Genomic DNA, 16203 nt, shown 5'->3' on the forward strand with positions numbered 1-16203 from the left:
AAAAAAAAAAAAAAAAAAAAAACGAAAAAAAAACCCCCCCCCCCCCCCCCACATTCTGGAAAGTGGGGACACACCTTCATGCTGAGGAAAGCTTGCAGGGGAAGGTGTGGGAGTGCGCTTGTGGCAAATAACTGGATGATTTGGCCCATAAAGTCTCGCAAGACTGTAGCTAAAACCTCCGCCAAAAAGGCAGAGGAACCTGCCATACCCCATGGAGGTAAAGAGGATCTGATGATGGAATAGGCTACAAGATTCAAGGCTGCAGAAGTTGGCACCGTCAGTAGGCATGTTGCACGCAGCACTCTAGGAGGCAGCAGGAACAAATTGGAGACTGAAGGTGTGCATGGCTCTTTACAAGCAGGAGCAGCCATGGAGAGCTACTTCCGTCACACTCTATGGTGGGAATAGATACTCCACCCAGCGTATGATATCAGCACTTGATCCCACAGTGTTAACCCTTTCCACATGTGGAAACCGTCAGGAAAAGGGGAATTTTAAAGGAGCCCAGTGCCCCTAGTATATGAGGTAACCTTCAGTACACAGTTCAATCAGCTGACTTATAAAGCGAGTTTTTAGAGACAGGACAATATCTGAGGCAATGCCAGTAGCCCTGGACCTGGAAAGCACTTTGTGGCCAAACTTTTACTAGAACGGAGTTTGTAAGTGAACTATAAAAGACCCATTGCCCGAAAGTCACATTTAGGCTATCTAGTCCAGGGGTCTAGACAAGACACTCCAAAAAACAGGCTGAGGATGGTTGCATTGGATAGCTGCAATCAAAGAGACCAGCTCTAGCTGTGATGTAGTGAAGAAGTTTAAAAAAAGAAGAAAAATGTTTAAGGGAAAAAAAAAAGAAAGAAAAAGAAAAAAGAAAAAGGGTTTTAGCAAGGATAGGTTAAAGTAGTATTAAAGGCTGGGCGTTTTTTTACTTGGTTGAGGAGGAAAATGAGGGCAGAGGAGCTATAGGCTCCTTCTGCCGTCAACTAACTTGTTGGGTGGAGAAGAGGGGTGTGGCCTGTCGCAGGGCTGTGTGTGTCTATGGACACACACAGCTACTGCGGGCATAGCCGAGAACAAGCACGCATGGGTAACTCCACAGCAGCGGATAAGCTGCTGGCGGCACCCGTGCAGGGGGCAGAGAGGGGATGCAGGACCCACTTTTAAAACCAAGGAATTCAGAAATTAAAAAAAAAAAAAAAACCCCACAAAGATCTAGAATAAAGACAGCCTCTCAGTGAAGAAAAATATAAAAACCTAAAAGCTTTAGTATCAAAACAGCTAGCAGGAAGAATGATCATTGGCTGGCAATTACAGGTTTTTTTTATTGCCAGTGTTCAATTCTCCTGTAGCTGGCAGTATAGCACAAAGAATTGGTAAAATATTTCCTGTGTACCTCAATGGATGTCTGGATAAGAAAGAAAACACAATTGTCTGCATTCATTTTGTCATGTTCTATTCCAAATTACTTAATCACCTAATTTTCGAGCTGGGTGTTCTTCACATATATGAAATAGAAAAATGCAGGTGTCTACAACATTCTGGTTAGCTTAAAATAGTATTAAACTCTCAAACTCTTTTCAATAATGAATCCAGATCTAACAAATATACAATGCCCAGCAAAGTATTTCTATAAACCTTTGCCCAAGCACTTAAAAGTCATCATATTTCTGAACGGCTGGCTACAACTCCCCTCGCTCTGATTCCCTGAACTTCCTGTCAAATACAAGATTGCAAGGCAAAGTGCAATCTACAGCAGCTGTGCATCTACTATCTTGGAGAAAGGAGGAGAGAGGAGCAGGTAAGTGGCTTGCCTTGCTGTGCTTGTGGAAACACAGACAGTTTATTAGCACAGAGGTGGCTCCATAGGACCCAGCAAAAAAAAGAAGCCACCCTAAAACAGGATATCAGGGCCAGTGCTCAGGGCACCAGCTGATTTTGCAGGAATCTAAAACTTTTTTTTTTTTTAAGCAGATAGTTTTTATTAAGATTTTCAATAATACAGTATAAATTGAAACATACTACGTCCACAGAGTGAGAGTCGTAGACGTGTTCACATCAACAGCAGTAACTTGCATGAAAACTAGTTACATAGAGTCATAGAAACTACCTATAGCTGCTAATGATGTGTAGTGACAATATACAATCTGGATGTATTGGGCACGTATGAAGTAACACACATTATAGGGTATAAAGAACCAGGACAAAAATTTAAACCAAAACCTCAACGAACTGATGGAACAGATAATCAGGGAGTGGGTCGAGGTTCCAACCAAAGGAAAGAAAGAAAAGACACATAAAAGACTATGGTCGTGAAGTGCAGAGTTTGTTGTTTTCTTTAAAACCGGAAATGATGTATTCCATGTGGGTCAGTAAGGACATGTGAAAAGGTGTCAAAGGTCTATGCTGTAAATCTAAAACTTTTACACATCAATGAGCAGCATCCATTGTAAGTGATTTAATCAGGATTTGAAATGGCCTAAAAACCTTCGATGACTTGGATATCACTTTCTCAATTACAGAGCATTTCTCAATTACAGATTATCTGTAAGCAGAAGTGTGGCACTTCTCTAAAAGTGGCAAGCGTATAATATGGCCAACTAATCCATTAATCAATCAAAAAGTTTCTATGGTTCAGTTAGCTGACTTTATCAAAAAGTTGTAGAAAGGTTGTGACAGAAGTGAAGGAAAATCTCAGTGTGACTACAGACATCTTTAAAACCCTAGCAAAAGTTCTAACATTTCTCAACTTTATCTGTGAAGGTTCTCATTCATCCAGGTCATGGTATATCTTTAAAAAATAAGTCAAGGCAACTGGACTTGCTGTATTTTTCTACTGCAGGTCCAGTTGCCTTGACTTATTTTTTACAGCTATTTCTTAACTTTATTCAACACTAAGAAGATGGCTGGATTTGGTTGGAAAAAGACCAGTGCCAAACCAGATTACCAATCATGTCTTCTATTTAGGTTTCTCTTGTTGTGCCAGTTCTTTTCCCAGGATAACAGTTATACCTCAGCCCTAGGCTGCAAGCACTTTCAAGGCAACAATAATCAAGACGGAGGTACACATGACTAAAACAGGTCATAAACACCACACTTCCAAAGCAAAGTAAAACCTTTGTCATCGAAGAAGTGCCAAGTCTACCCCCCTTAACCCAATACCTAATAGGAATAAGTTTACTTGTTTACAAATTTGCTTTAAGCTTCTGCTTTATTTATGGGCCATATTAGATGAATACTTCTGTGACGACTGCTCTTTACAGTCCTCCAAACTTAGTACAAAAAACTGTACTTGCAAGAAATGAGCAGCTAATCTCCATTCTAGGAAAATCATTATATTAAACAATATCAGGCAAAGGGAAGACTGCAAACCCAATCATTCCCTGCCCAGCGTCACCGTGAAATCCTGCACTAAAAGGTTTTCTAGGCATTTACTCATTGTCTTGGAAATAAAATGCAGAGACCCAGAGCCTATTTGAAAAAGTCCCTAGTGTAATTTAATGCTTGGCGTACAGCTTGCACAATTCCTCATGCAGCATAAGATACTCACGTGCATTAATGAGTAAAACTCCTGCTTGCCAGTGTAAAATAGAAAGTGGAACGGGCGCTGGTCTTCTCCCCACTGAATTGCTGATGGGATAAAAACAAAGCACTTTTAGACATCCACTAAACAGAGGTGTTAATTACACTACTTATTTACAGAAATGCAACTGTATTCTTGTAGCTGATGGTATGTTAACAGGAGTCAAATGTCAATATTGTGCATTATTTAAATCTGAATTTACAAATATCTTTTATGATAATATAAATTACTGTCTTTCCTGTAGAGAACTCTAAAAAATAAATAAATAAATAAAAAAAAAAAACTCTAAAAAAAACTGCGGTTTCATTCTTATAGCTGTGAATGCTGGTTTTGCTCGACTCAATAGCTTTTCACCTTATATAATGCTGTAAGACCACAGCAACCCATAAGACATGAGGTGTCTATGAGGTCCCAGCTGGCGCTTCTCGCCAACACCTAATGGAGAAGGAATTTGAAAGACAGGAAAACCTTGTCTGATTCCTATGGTTTTGTTCTTTGATAAGCCAGCATTTGAAGGAGTGTGTTTGGCACCTCTCTCCCTAGGCTTAAACACAAAAGGTAGCGCAATGTGACCATTTTTGTTTATGGAAACGCTGGACTTCTCAACTGCCTGCAGGCAGTCAGACTGTCTGTACATTTGACCACTCTGTAATGTCATTTTTGGCTTTTAGGCAAAGGGTCAGGTATAGGAAGTAACTTTGCTGTGCAGGTATGATCCACTTACCCACACACAGCTGCAAAACTCAAGCAACGAAAAGGAATATTTTACCTAGCATACTTTTTCATGGCAGTGCAAAGTGAAAAGGAAAAATAGGAGTGCATCTCTAGTTTAAAAAAAAATAAAATACAAAATGCTAAATTAACCCTAGTATATGCATCTGGTCACACGACCCACCAGTGTGTGATCCCAGCAAAGTGGTTAATGCAACAAAGGTAAGCAAGTTCTTTAAGGGCTTTTGCAACCCTATGGTAGAGAAGAAAAGGACCGTTTAACTTCTTACGAAAATGTTAACTGCCTGGCTGTCCCTGGTATTAAAGCGGACCTTTACCCATATCTCTAACCCCTTCGTGACGGGAGACGTACACTGTACGTCCCGCCACAAAGGGACCAAATGACTTGTCACGTACACTGTACATGACAAGTTATTTGCTGCACTAGAAGGCTGGTAACCGCTGAGAATCAGCGGTTACCATTCATTAATGTATCCCTCAGTTTAGAGGCATCCATTAATGAAAGGGTTAACCTTTTTCAGACACCCGATACCTTAATAATGGTTGTCTGAGAGTCAAAGCAGAGCGGGCACACATGCCGGCTCTTGCCGGCATTCTGACAGCTCGTATAGATCGAGAGATATCTCTCTCAAGCTATATTGGCTTTTTTTTTTGCCTTTCACTTTCAGCAATAGATACATAATGTATCTATTCCTGAAAGTAGAATGTTTCAGTTTTCTGATGGTTGTTGGAACAATCAGAAAACTAGTGACAGCTGAATCCTGAACTGCTGCAGGATCAGTGTCACTAACTTATTATCGGCTGTTCTGAAGTTTGAAGCAGCCTCTGATAATAACCAAAAATGTACTAATTTATCAAGCAGTAATAGTGAGATTAATTCACAATGACTGTTTGATATAATTAAATAAAAAAAATAACATTTTTAAGTTAAAAAAAATTGTGAAAAGTGTAAAAAAAAATAAAAATAAGGGACAAATAAATGAATGTATTTCATTCATTGTATTTTCAATGTATTGCATTTTTTTTAGCTGTGCTGGTTTTGTAAAAAAAAATACTACAAATCAAACTGGGAAAAAAGTGTGTTTTTTACATTTTTTCCTCTTTTTTTATATTTTATTTGTCCTAAGTGAGGCGTTAGACACACATATGTGATATAAATATGTAGCCCTATCTGTCCTCTAAAAAACAATATATAATATGTGTGGGTGCGCTTTGTAAGAAAGTACATTTCTGACGTGGAAGAATCACACAGCAAAAATGTAAAAAGTGTGTCAGTCATTTACGAACAGAAACTAAAAAACAAGCTCAGTCATGAAGGGGTTAAAATAACAACAAATACACCTTTAGAAATGTTTAGGAATGACAATCTACTAACACATACTGCTAGATAATTGCCGGCTTTGTATTCTTTGCGTACCTTATTTCTCTTTTCTTTCCCAGTCTTCTGACAGTGGCCGTTTTTACTAAGGGCAGATTACTAGATCTTCATTTACTTCCTTAAAATCTGGCACATGTGACTAGGACATGTGACCATGCACATCATCTCAGGGGAGGAAAATGCCTTGCCTGAGATCTCATGAGATTACAGATGAGATTTCCCAGCAGTGTTCTGCTGATGTAACCTTCCCAGGATGCAATGCTTTAGCACAAACATCATTTGTGCCAGAACTGGACCAGGAAGTAGATGAACGCTATTTTCAGGTAAATAAAAAACAAGGTTTGTTTAACTAATGAATGTAAGAGGATTTTAAATCAGTATGCAGAGCTGTATGCTGCTGTGATTTTTAGTGAAAGGGGGTAAAGGTCCACTTTAATGTCTTGTTGAGTGCCAGTCACTTGCTTTATGTCTATAAAAAAAACTGCATTCATTTCTTCCTAGCTAAAACGCATCTTAGAAATGACTTTGAACTCATCTGTCAAAATGTAATAACTGAGTATATGCTACTTGGAAACCAATTAGGTTAAAACTTTCAGGGTTATTTTACAGCTAGCTACGGGCACCATAGGCAATTCTGACTCTTAATCAAGGAGATTATCTTTGTGATATTGCCTCTATGTAATATGAAGAAATACAAATAGCAAACTACTACATTGCTCACATACTGTAAGCCCTTGTATATAAAGTAATCTGCACATTAAACAAATACTTAAAGAAGAAATAATTAACAACTTAATTTAAAACGAATCGTTCTGTTTGGGACAGACCACTCTCCTAAGTCCAAATGCTGCGGACTGAGAAAGTCCACCTTCTAACTCTCCACTCCTGAAATGTGCATGAAACAGGACATTCTGCCCAAGCCATAATCATGTCTGCTTCCCTTTGAGCGGCATGACTTCTAATCCCTTCTTAATTTTTGATGTAGGCCATAGCTGTGGCATTGTCGGACTTCACCGAAAGATAGCATGTCCAGTTCCGCAGGGAGAGTCGAATGGCTCTCAGCTTCAGAACATTGATAGATTATCTGGATTCCCTCGCCAACCACGTCCCATGTACCTTCGAGGTCCTGAGAACACCTTCCCAGCCCAACAGGCTGTCATCCATCGTCAGTATCATCCACTGCACTGGAAGGAAGGACTTTGCTGTCTCCAATGCTGGATCGGAGCTTCAGCTTGGCCAACAGACACATCTGATAATATAGAAAGTGAGACTGTTTTTCCAACACAGGTAGGATCCTCAGCTGAAGCGGTCCGAAGTAAAACTTGGCAAACGACAACCTCACCTCAAATGAGGCCACCATCAGACCCAGAACCCTCTTGCAGACCCTCTCCAAGGACTGGGCTTTGACTTGTAGGGTCCGCACCTGCAAAACACAGAATCTTCACCTGGGGAAGAAGCCCCTGGGTCTGGTTCATTTCCAGGAGAAGGCCCAGGTATTCCAGATAGTGAGAGATAGCCAAAGGGAAGTAGGCAGATTGAATGTCATAAATTCAAGAAGGAGGTTAGGAAAAAAATTTCAGTTTGTAGCCCTTGGAAACTACTGAGTGTACCCACAGGTCCTGGATGTCTCTATCCCACTTCTGTAAGGTTAGGTTAGGTTTCAGTTTCCTGTGTAAGAGAGCGCTCTTACCACTAGTTACATTTTTGATGAAGGCATCCAAGTCTTCTTCGAAGAGATGTTCTCCCATGAGAGGGATCCTCCCAAAGCATTTCTTACAAGCTAGTTCCACTCACTAGCACTTAAGCCACATGAGTTTTTGCAACTGAACTGAGAGGAGTACAAGTCTAGAGAGCCGATGCAAAGTGTCAGCTAAGCTGTTCACCCAATAGAAGAAAGCCACAGATAAAAGTTTCAAATGCTTTAGGTCAAGAGTTCCATCGTAATGGAATCAGGATCACAGGCGATACGCTGGGTCCAGGCTGCCAGGGTCTGTCTCACCTCCATAGAAACCACTGCTGGCTTCTGCATGGTCGACCAAAAAATGGCAAAGGAAGCCTTGAACAAACCCTCAAGGCGTTTAAAGGCTGAGACGTCACCCACCGGAATGGTTAGGGACTTGTTAAGGCAAGAAACAGTAGAATCAACCTCTATTTTTTCCAGATCTCCACTTATACAGTATTTTAATAATAAATGCCTGTTCCCCCCAGTTATCTTTGCTTGTGAAGGATTTTCTTTATCCATGTCCTAGTATAGCCCATAGCAGTTAGTCACATTTAATTGTTTAGTAACTTTGAAACTTTTCATCACTCATCCGAGTAGCTTCTTCTGTTAAAGTGACATTAAACCCTCAGATTGTAACATAAAACAATACTGTAATGTGTGCCTTACTGTAATGCATGGTTGTTTCCCTTCTCTTTGCTGCTCTTCCTTTTAAATCTGTATCTGTTCTCATGCTCTGCAGAACTTTTGTTTTGCAGCAGACTGCCTTGTCTCAGGAATGGATACACGGTGTCTGTGTATAGGTTTGTATAGGCTTGTAACCTGAGCCAGCACTACAGGAAAAGGCCCTGAGCTGAAAAGGGGAGTTCTCCCCAAGCATGAGAAGACATGAGGATTTAAAAGGAAGAGCAGCAAAGAGAAGGGAAACTACCACGGATTACAGGAAGGCACACATTACAGTATTGGTTTATGTTAAAAAATCTGAGGGTTTAATGTCACTTTAAAATGATGTCTCTTATTCTGATCTTCCTCTTCTTTCCCCATGTTTTCATGTGTCCCTCCAGCAGTGCGGCGGCTCTCCGATCCAGCGCTGACTGCTCTGTCTCTCCGATCCAGCGGTGTCTGCAGGCGGGTGCACGCGTCCATAGACTTACCTTGCGTCTCTGCTCGTCTCCCGGCCGAGAATCGGAACTGCGCATGCGCCCGCCCCAAGATCCTTTGCGGCCGTAGGATCACGTCCTGATTCTCGGCGCGGGAGCGAGCAGCGCGCGGGAGCAAGCAGCGATAACGAGGTAAGTTTAAAACCAGTTCAAGCAGGTTTTGTTTTTTTTTTAAACTTCTTGCCTATATCTACTGCTTGCTAGCAGTAGACATAGGCAAAAAAAACGGAGGGTTTAGAACCCCTTTAAGAACTGAGAATACTTGGATGGGTTGTAAAATGTCTTCAAAATTACTAAGAAAAGTGCATCTAAATGCGACTATCTACTAGAAGACACAATGACCTATGTTTACTTACCTAGCTGCTTTGGAAAAATGTCATCAGGGTGCTGTAGAAAAAAAGAGAAAAAGTTGTACATAAGTATATATTTACAAAACTGGAAAAAGACAATAAAAACCCTCCACCACAATTCTGAACCCTAACCTCTCCCCTGTTCTCACCACCACACCTGCACCCCTAACATCCCCATACTTCCTGGTCACCACCTCACCAATGTGTCTGCATGCCTCCCCCTCACCATCGCACCTGTGTTCCACCCTAACCCCACTATCACCACCCAGCCTTGCCCATTCTGGAGCAGGCACACAATTTCTGGTCAGGGCTTATTTACAGAATTAAAAAACGACCATAATAATCTAAAGTATAAGATTCTGAGCTGTAAAGTTGTGGAATGATTAAATACCGTATAGGAAATAACCTTAGACTATGGAGTGTAAATGTAAAGTCCATTCTTTAGCAATATTATTCTGTAGGTTCTGGCAAATATTGCCCTTCCATGGTAAGAAAACCAGTAAAAGAACTGCCCAACACATTACAGTATGCAGAGAACACATTGAAAAAAGTAAAACCCCCCCAAACAATAGGGCACTTCACCTTAATGCCTCAACGATCTTCTCCCGATAATACATGCCCTATGCTAGTCTAAGATGGTTCCCTATCATTAAACTTAAACCACAAGTATCCAGGGTTCTGCAGGCACGATATCAAAATGTACAATTACAATCAGTTGTAACATGTCCCTGGATCATAGTTAATATTACTTAACTGCTCCATTTTGTGGCTATACCGTTGTATCTCAACACTCTGTCAATGTTTTCTTACCTGCTGTATAACCAAAAATCTAAATAAAGAATATTTCATTAAAATAATGAATACCTGCATAGCTGGTCGGGCTTTCTTCTCAAATAATCCAGAGGGAAAGAGGTATGCTATGGCTTTCTGGAAAACAAAAATAGAAAATATGTATTTACACACATTTATAGTGGCCTTGATCAAGTAAAGTGCTCACTATTGAAAAATCCAAAAACACTTTGGCGGTTATTTACAAAGCTAGCCAAAGGATCAGCCGAAGCTTCGGCTGATCCTTCGGCTAGCTTCGGTTGTGGTAGCCCTTCGGTTCAGTCGAAGTACAGGCTACTCACTATAGCCTGTACAGCTCCCGAAGGTGGCCGAGGTCACTCACTGCCATTTGGCCCCCTTTGTGAATAGGGGTGAACGGCAGCGAGTGAGCTGCCGGAGCTTCGGCTCAGTCGATCCAGATTTTGGATCGGCTGAGTCGAAGTCCTTCTGCACTTCGGCTCAGCTGTACATGCAGAGCATGTACGGCTGAGGGCAGCCGATGTATGGCTGAAATCAGCCGTACTGAGCCGCAGTGAATAGCCGAACGTTGTGTGGCTCACTTCACTAAGGCTCGGTTATTCAATCGGCTGCCTCCGGCAGCTCAGTGAATAACCCTGTTTGTGTCAAAACAGATTTTTCTCTTTTGGGTAGGGTAAATGGAGACTAACACCCCCAATTCCAAAAAAAGTGTCAAATCTACATAAAAACAGGGTGCAAAGATTTGCAACTCTCATAAACTCATATTTTATTCACAACAGAAAACATATTAAATGTTTAAACTGAGAAATTGCATCATTTTAGGAAAAAAAACAATAATTGATGGCAGCAACATGTCCCAAAAAATCTGGGTCAGGGCCATGTTTACCATGGTGTAGCATCCCCTCCTCTTTTAACAAGTGTGTAAACGTCTGGGAACTGAAGAGACCAGTTGCTGGAGTTGTGGGAGAGCAATGTTGTTCCATTCTTGCCTGATTTAGGATCTAACTTCTTTGTCGTATTTTTCCATTGAGAGATGCACCTAATATGTTTTCAATTGGTAAAGGTCTGGGACTGCAGGCAGGCCAGTTAAGCACCCGGACTTTTCTACTACGAAGCCATGCTGAGTGCTCTAAAACCTGCATACATCTTTCAGCATTGATGGTGCCTTTCTGTGCAAGCTGCCCATTCCATACACACTAATGCACTCCCATACTATCACAGATGCAGAATTTTGAAAGGAGCGCTAATAACAATCCGAAAGGTCCCTCTCCTCTTTAGTCCAGAGGACACGCCACCCACGGTTGACAAAAAGAATGTCAAATTTCGATTTGTCGGACCACAGAACAGTTTTACACTTTACAACAGTCTATTTTAAATGAGCTTTGACCCAGAGAAGACGGCAGCTTTTCTGAATCAGGTTCAGATAAGGCTTCTTCTTTGCATGATAGAGTCTTAACTTGCATTTGTGGATGGCATGGAAAATTGTGCTCACAGACAGTGATTTTTGGAAGTATTCCTGATCCCATGCAGTGATGTCCATCACAGAATCATGCCTGTTTTTAATGCAGTGCCGTCTGAGGGCCCGAAGATCACAGGCATCCAATATTGCATTTCAGCCTTGTCCCTTGCGCAGAGATTTCTCCAGATTCTCTGAACCTTTTGATATTGTGTACTGTAGATGATGATATATTTAAAGTCTTTGCAATTTTAGGCTGAGGAAGATTAGAAATTGTTTGACAATTTTTGATGCAGCTTTTCACAGATTGGTGAACCTCTGCCCATCTTTACTTCTGAGACATTCTGACTCTCTAAGATGCTCTTTTTATACCAAATTATATTACTGACCTGTTGACAATCAACCTAATTAGATGCAAGATGTTCTTCCAGCTCTTCCTTATTAGTACCACTTTACTTTGCCAGCTTTTTGTTGCCCTGCCCCAACTTTTTTGAGATGTGTTGCTGCCATCAGTTTCAAAATTACCTGATTTTTTTCTTCAAATGGTATATTTTCTCAGTTTAAACATTTGATATGTTTTGTATTTTCTATTGTGAATAAAATATGGCTTTGTGAGATTTGCAAATCATTGTATTCTGTTTTTATGTAGATTTTATGCACACACTGTTAGGGCTCTATGTAGCCAAAATGGTGAATCTCCTTTTTGATATAATTTTCTATTATTCTGCAGAGCTTTTATTTCAGACCCTCAAACACTGGAATGGTGTTTGCAGACCACCTGGCATTGTGAAAGAAGAGCGTCTTCCTTGTATAAATAAAGATCATAAAAATAAATGCTGCTCATATCTAAGCAAGCAAAACGATATGGAATAGACCTGTGTCACTTCAAGCAGCTACAACCATTATAAAGACATTACTTCCACTCCTTTGCACGTTCACATTAAATATTTTATTTTACCTAAAATATATTTTAAAAAGACTGCCAAGAACATAAAACTAAAACTTGTGAAGAATAGCATAATGATCTGTTAAGCATCATATCAAGTTCAAACTCTGAGTTATGTCTGATTTGGCTTATTGGTGCCTTAGATTGTCATCATAATATTGGATAAGCTCCCGATAGCTCCAAGAACTTTTTATAATTGGCTAAGATCCTGATTCTTTGATATATAATATACTGATTTATGATAATGACTCTTAGAATAAAGAATATGGCATTGATGGATATGTGGCAAACATAATTCAATCATACCCAAAAGGAAATTATGGATTAATTACACAGCAGTAAAAAGTTGACAATTACAAATTTGTGATTATCAACTTACCAAGTCTGGGTGAAAAGATACATCAATGTCTGCAACGCATTTGTTTTCCCATGCCCTCATCATTAGAGGAACGTGCAATAAATAACTTATGTTCTATCATGTCAAAGAGAGGTGGGGTGAAAAAGAGCTAGCAAGAGTTTCTGCACTACACGGCATCTATGATATGCAGAAATAATGAATCGGAAGCACATCTACATGGAATTTTTTAGACAATGTTCCATTTAATTTGTTTTTACCTTCATTAGGTAATGTATTTCCAGTACCTAAAATACATTAAAGAACCTGCACATTTTGATCAATCTGTACTGATATGTCTGAAAGCAGTCTGTATTTACATATATATTTCTGGAGATATAGTCCCATTTAGATATGTAGCAACCTATTGTATTTTACTGTAGTAAGGTAACACTATTGGTCATAACCAGCCATTGCTACCCGAGGGGTGAAAAAATGTACTTCGGTTATTAGTATATCTATTTTTCTTCCAATGCAATCCATTTACAGGTGGTCTTATTTCTGGTTTACAGCAGCCCTGATGTGAGACTGTAATCCAGTAAATGAATCACTGCTTTTATATTAGCTTCTTGTAAGCCCTGTACAAAGCAGTGCTGATACAGAGAGGGTAGAGTAATGCTAAAGATGTCAGGGCTCTAATGCATTGCTTAGTGCTGTCAATCTAACATTGGGAGAAAAGCAGAGCAATGTCCTCATAGTTGTGGTGATGCTCCTTCACAGTCCAATCAGGAAGCTGGGGAAGGGGTGTCATTGATTAAGCTCCATTGGTTAACAACAGAGTGTAAAGGTCAATAGGCATTAACAATGTAATATTTGTGTGTGTATGTCTATACTATATTTTATCTTTTGCTACATGTGCTCCAAGATGGAGACTCTCATAGGTTAGAGTTAGGACCGCACTACACAGAGGTGCCTTGACGAGGCGGTGTGGCTTTCACATTTTCTGCAGAAGACGTGTATCTAAACCTCTGTTTTTTAACCTTAGCTGTGAGACAAGTTTTTTTTGCATGCTGGCTGGTGAGTGTGCTGGGAAACTTTTTGCTGTTGTATTGTAAAAAGCCCTTCCATGTGCACCTTGCTTTAACGCTGGTTCTGAGTTGATGAGTGTGTTTGCCATTTGTTTTGCTTGACTGATTTGGTGCAGTGACACACTGGGGGTCTCAGCTGCCGTTGTGATGTGCGGGGTCCCTTGTGTGTCCCTGTGCCTTTAAGGAGGTTGGGCTTCCTCCTGACAAACCTGCACCCAATTTTATCTTTCGCTACATGTGCTCCAAGATGGAGACTCTCATAGGTTAGAGCTAGGACCGCACTATATAGGAGGTGCCTTGGCGCAGCTGTGCGGCTTTCACATTTTCTGCAGAAGACATGCATCTAAACCTCTGTTTTTAACCTTAGCGGTGAGACAAGTTTTTCTGCATGCTGGCTGGTGAGTGTGCTGGGAAACACACACACACACACACACACCTTTAAGCAGAGGTTGAGCTTTAAGCAGGTATTGCATGCTACCACATATTTGGTAAGTACAGATTTCTTTATCATACAAGTATACTTTTATGTATGCAATAAATAACATCACTCTTCTGTGAGAATGAATACAGATTTCAATTAAGTTTTGGACGTCTCCAGGACAGTTGAGTGTTCCCCACCAGACATCAGCAGGGGAGATTCTGAAGTTTTGGACTCAACTTCAAAAAGATAGAAGCCACAGGGTTTAAGAGTTAGAAATAAGCCAGAAACGGAGTGAGAAGCAAAAGTCAGAAAATGTAACCGTGAACCAATAAAAACACACTGGGCCACTGCGTGCTTACTTAAAATATTAAATGGTCTATTTGTAAATAAACAAGTATCATTTTATTTCAATGATCCTAGAATGTTTTACTGTTATGCAAGGAAAATAAACTGACCACCACATGGCAAATGTAAACCTCAGATTCTCAACAGCATACTCAAAAGGAGTATATTTTGAAGGCAGTGAATGTGCCATTCACCAAACATTTACTGTATGTGTATCTTCTGGGTACATGTGAGTTTAAATTATAGTGATTGATTCACCTGCAGTGAATGATAGGTGAATTTCAGATCCACTGCTTTATAAACATGGCAGTGTTTAAAAGAAAACAATGGCCAAACTTTTTTTTGGCTTTAGTTCTCTTTTGGGTCACAGGAGCACATTTAATAATGTACTCCTGTGACCCAAAGTCAGCATATATCCAGCTACAAGTCCACAGTGCAGAGCCATGCTGCAGCCGGGAAAGATCCCAACAAACTGACCCTCTAGTTTTAACATTTTAAAACACTGACCAAAAACAAGTTTGCAGACTACAGCTTTTCATTTGGATTGTTCTTTTGCTTTCCTGATCTGCATACTTATCCTGAGTCAGTGATTCAGAAAATACTGAAGTCAATAAGTGATCATAACAACCAAGCAACTAGTGTTTTCAAAAGGAGGTTAGCAATGGCGCCCCCCACATTTCTCACCATGGCAGGTTTAGTTTATTCCAGGGAACGAGATCAGCAAGTTTCTAAGACCCCATCCACATGGGGGATTTATACCGAGTTCTGGGATTCTGAATGTCCAAGGACACATCTATCCTGCATCCAGGAGTAATCATCTATCCCAAACCACATGTAATTGTTCCATGTACGATAACATGTGGGCTACCTCTGACAGATGCAGTCGGTGTCACCCGGTCATTTACGTGAATGGACACAGTGGCCAAATCTGAACGGGATTCCTGTGTCAAGAATCCATAGGTTCTTGCTGCAGGAGTCCCCAAGCATGTGTGAATGCAGCCTAAAGGTGCCCATACACCTTACGATTATCGGACGAAACTTTTCGTCCAATGATCGAACCGTCGTACGATTTTCGTACGACGGCCACATCTTGCCGCGATTATCGCAAGGTCCAATTAGCGGTAGTTAAAAAAAACACGTGGACGACTTGCGGTAATTGACCGCAATTATTTTCGTTTGCACATGCGCAGTGTTAATCGTACGACTTTTGACGGACGGAAACGCCACCAACCATGCGAACATCGTACGATCTAGCAAAGTTTTCAAACATGCTTGACCGTCAAAAGTCGTACGATTGTACAGTACTATCGGTCGGGCACTCTATTCACACATTACGATTCTCGTACGAAAAGTCGATTGCATATGATTGTCGTACGATAATCGTAAGGTGTATGGGCACCTTAATACTGCAGTTGAGCTAAAATCATAAAGTCCACTCAGTTTACATTCATTGTAAACCTCAGCTGCCAGGAGTTATATAGCTCAACGCTGATTTAGTGAGTGTGTACATCCTGAAGAATGATATGTGTAATGTTCCCTCTATATGCTGGCTGTATCACCAATCACATTCAATCTTTCAAAGAAGACTTGAATAGGACTGGTATCCACAGCTTCTTGGGAACTTCCTCTATCACATGTGGGGGTTTCCAGATTTCAATATTCTAGACAAAAAGACAATGGGGTGTATGGGGAGGACTGGTGAAATACAAGAAAATCTGGATGAAAACAAAATTACCGATCACATAGGGTGTGTAAGTCTTGCATCTCAAGGGTTAGGTTTCAGAGTTGACTGGACTGTACCTTTAAATATTTGCTATTAAACTTCATGTATCCATTTGTCAATAATACATTTATATAATCAGCATTTTACAGGCTGGTGTGTGTTT

At 40.4% G+C, this 16203-nt stretch overlaps 1 protein-coding gene across 1 annotated transcript in view; it reads right to left on the minus strand.

Moving 5' to 3' along the window:
* MRPS9 (mitochondrial ribosomal protein S9) overlaps positions 1-16203 on the minus strand; it is a 49776-nt gene that overhangs the window by 19838 nt on the left and 13735 nt on the right. Inside the window, exons 3-5 of the mRNA XM_018562978.1 lie at positions 9785-9847; positions 8927-8957; positions 3548-3627 (exon numbers count right to left, since the gene is read on the minus strand). Coding sequence (XP_018418480.1) covers positions 3548-3627; positions 8927-8957; positions 9785-9847 — 174 coding nt within the window. The remainder of the gene's footprint in view (positions 1-3547; positions 3628-8926; positions 8958-9784; positions 9848-16203) is intronic.

This window comes from Nanorana parkeri, unplaced genomic scaffold (genome assembly GCF_000935625.1).
Source record: "Nanorana parkeri isolate BGI_ZX_2015 unplaced genomic scaffold, ASM93562v1 scaffold21, whole genome shotgun sequence".
NCBI classification, from domain to species: domain Eukaryota; kingdom Metazoa; phylum Chordata; class Amphibia; order Anura; family Dicroglossidae; genus Nanorana; species Nanorana parkeri.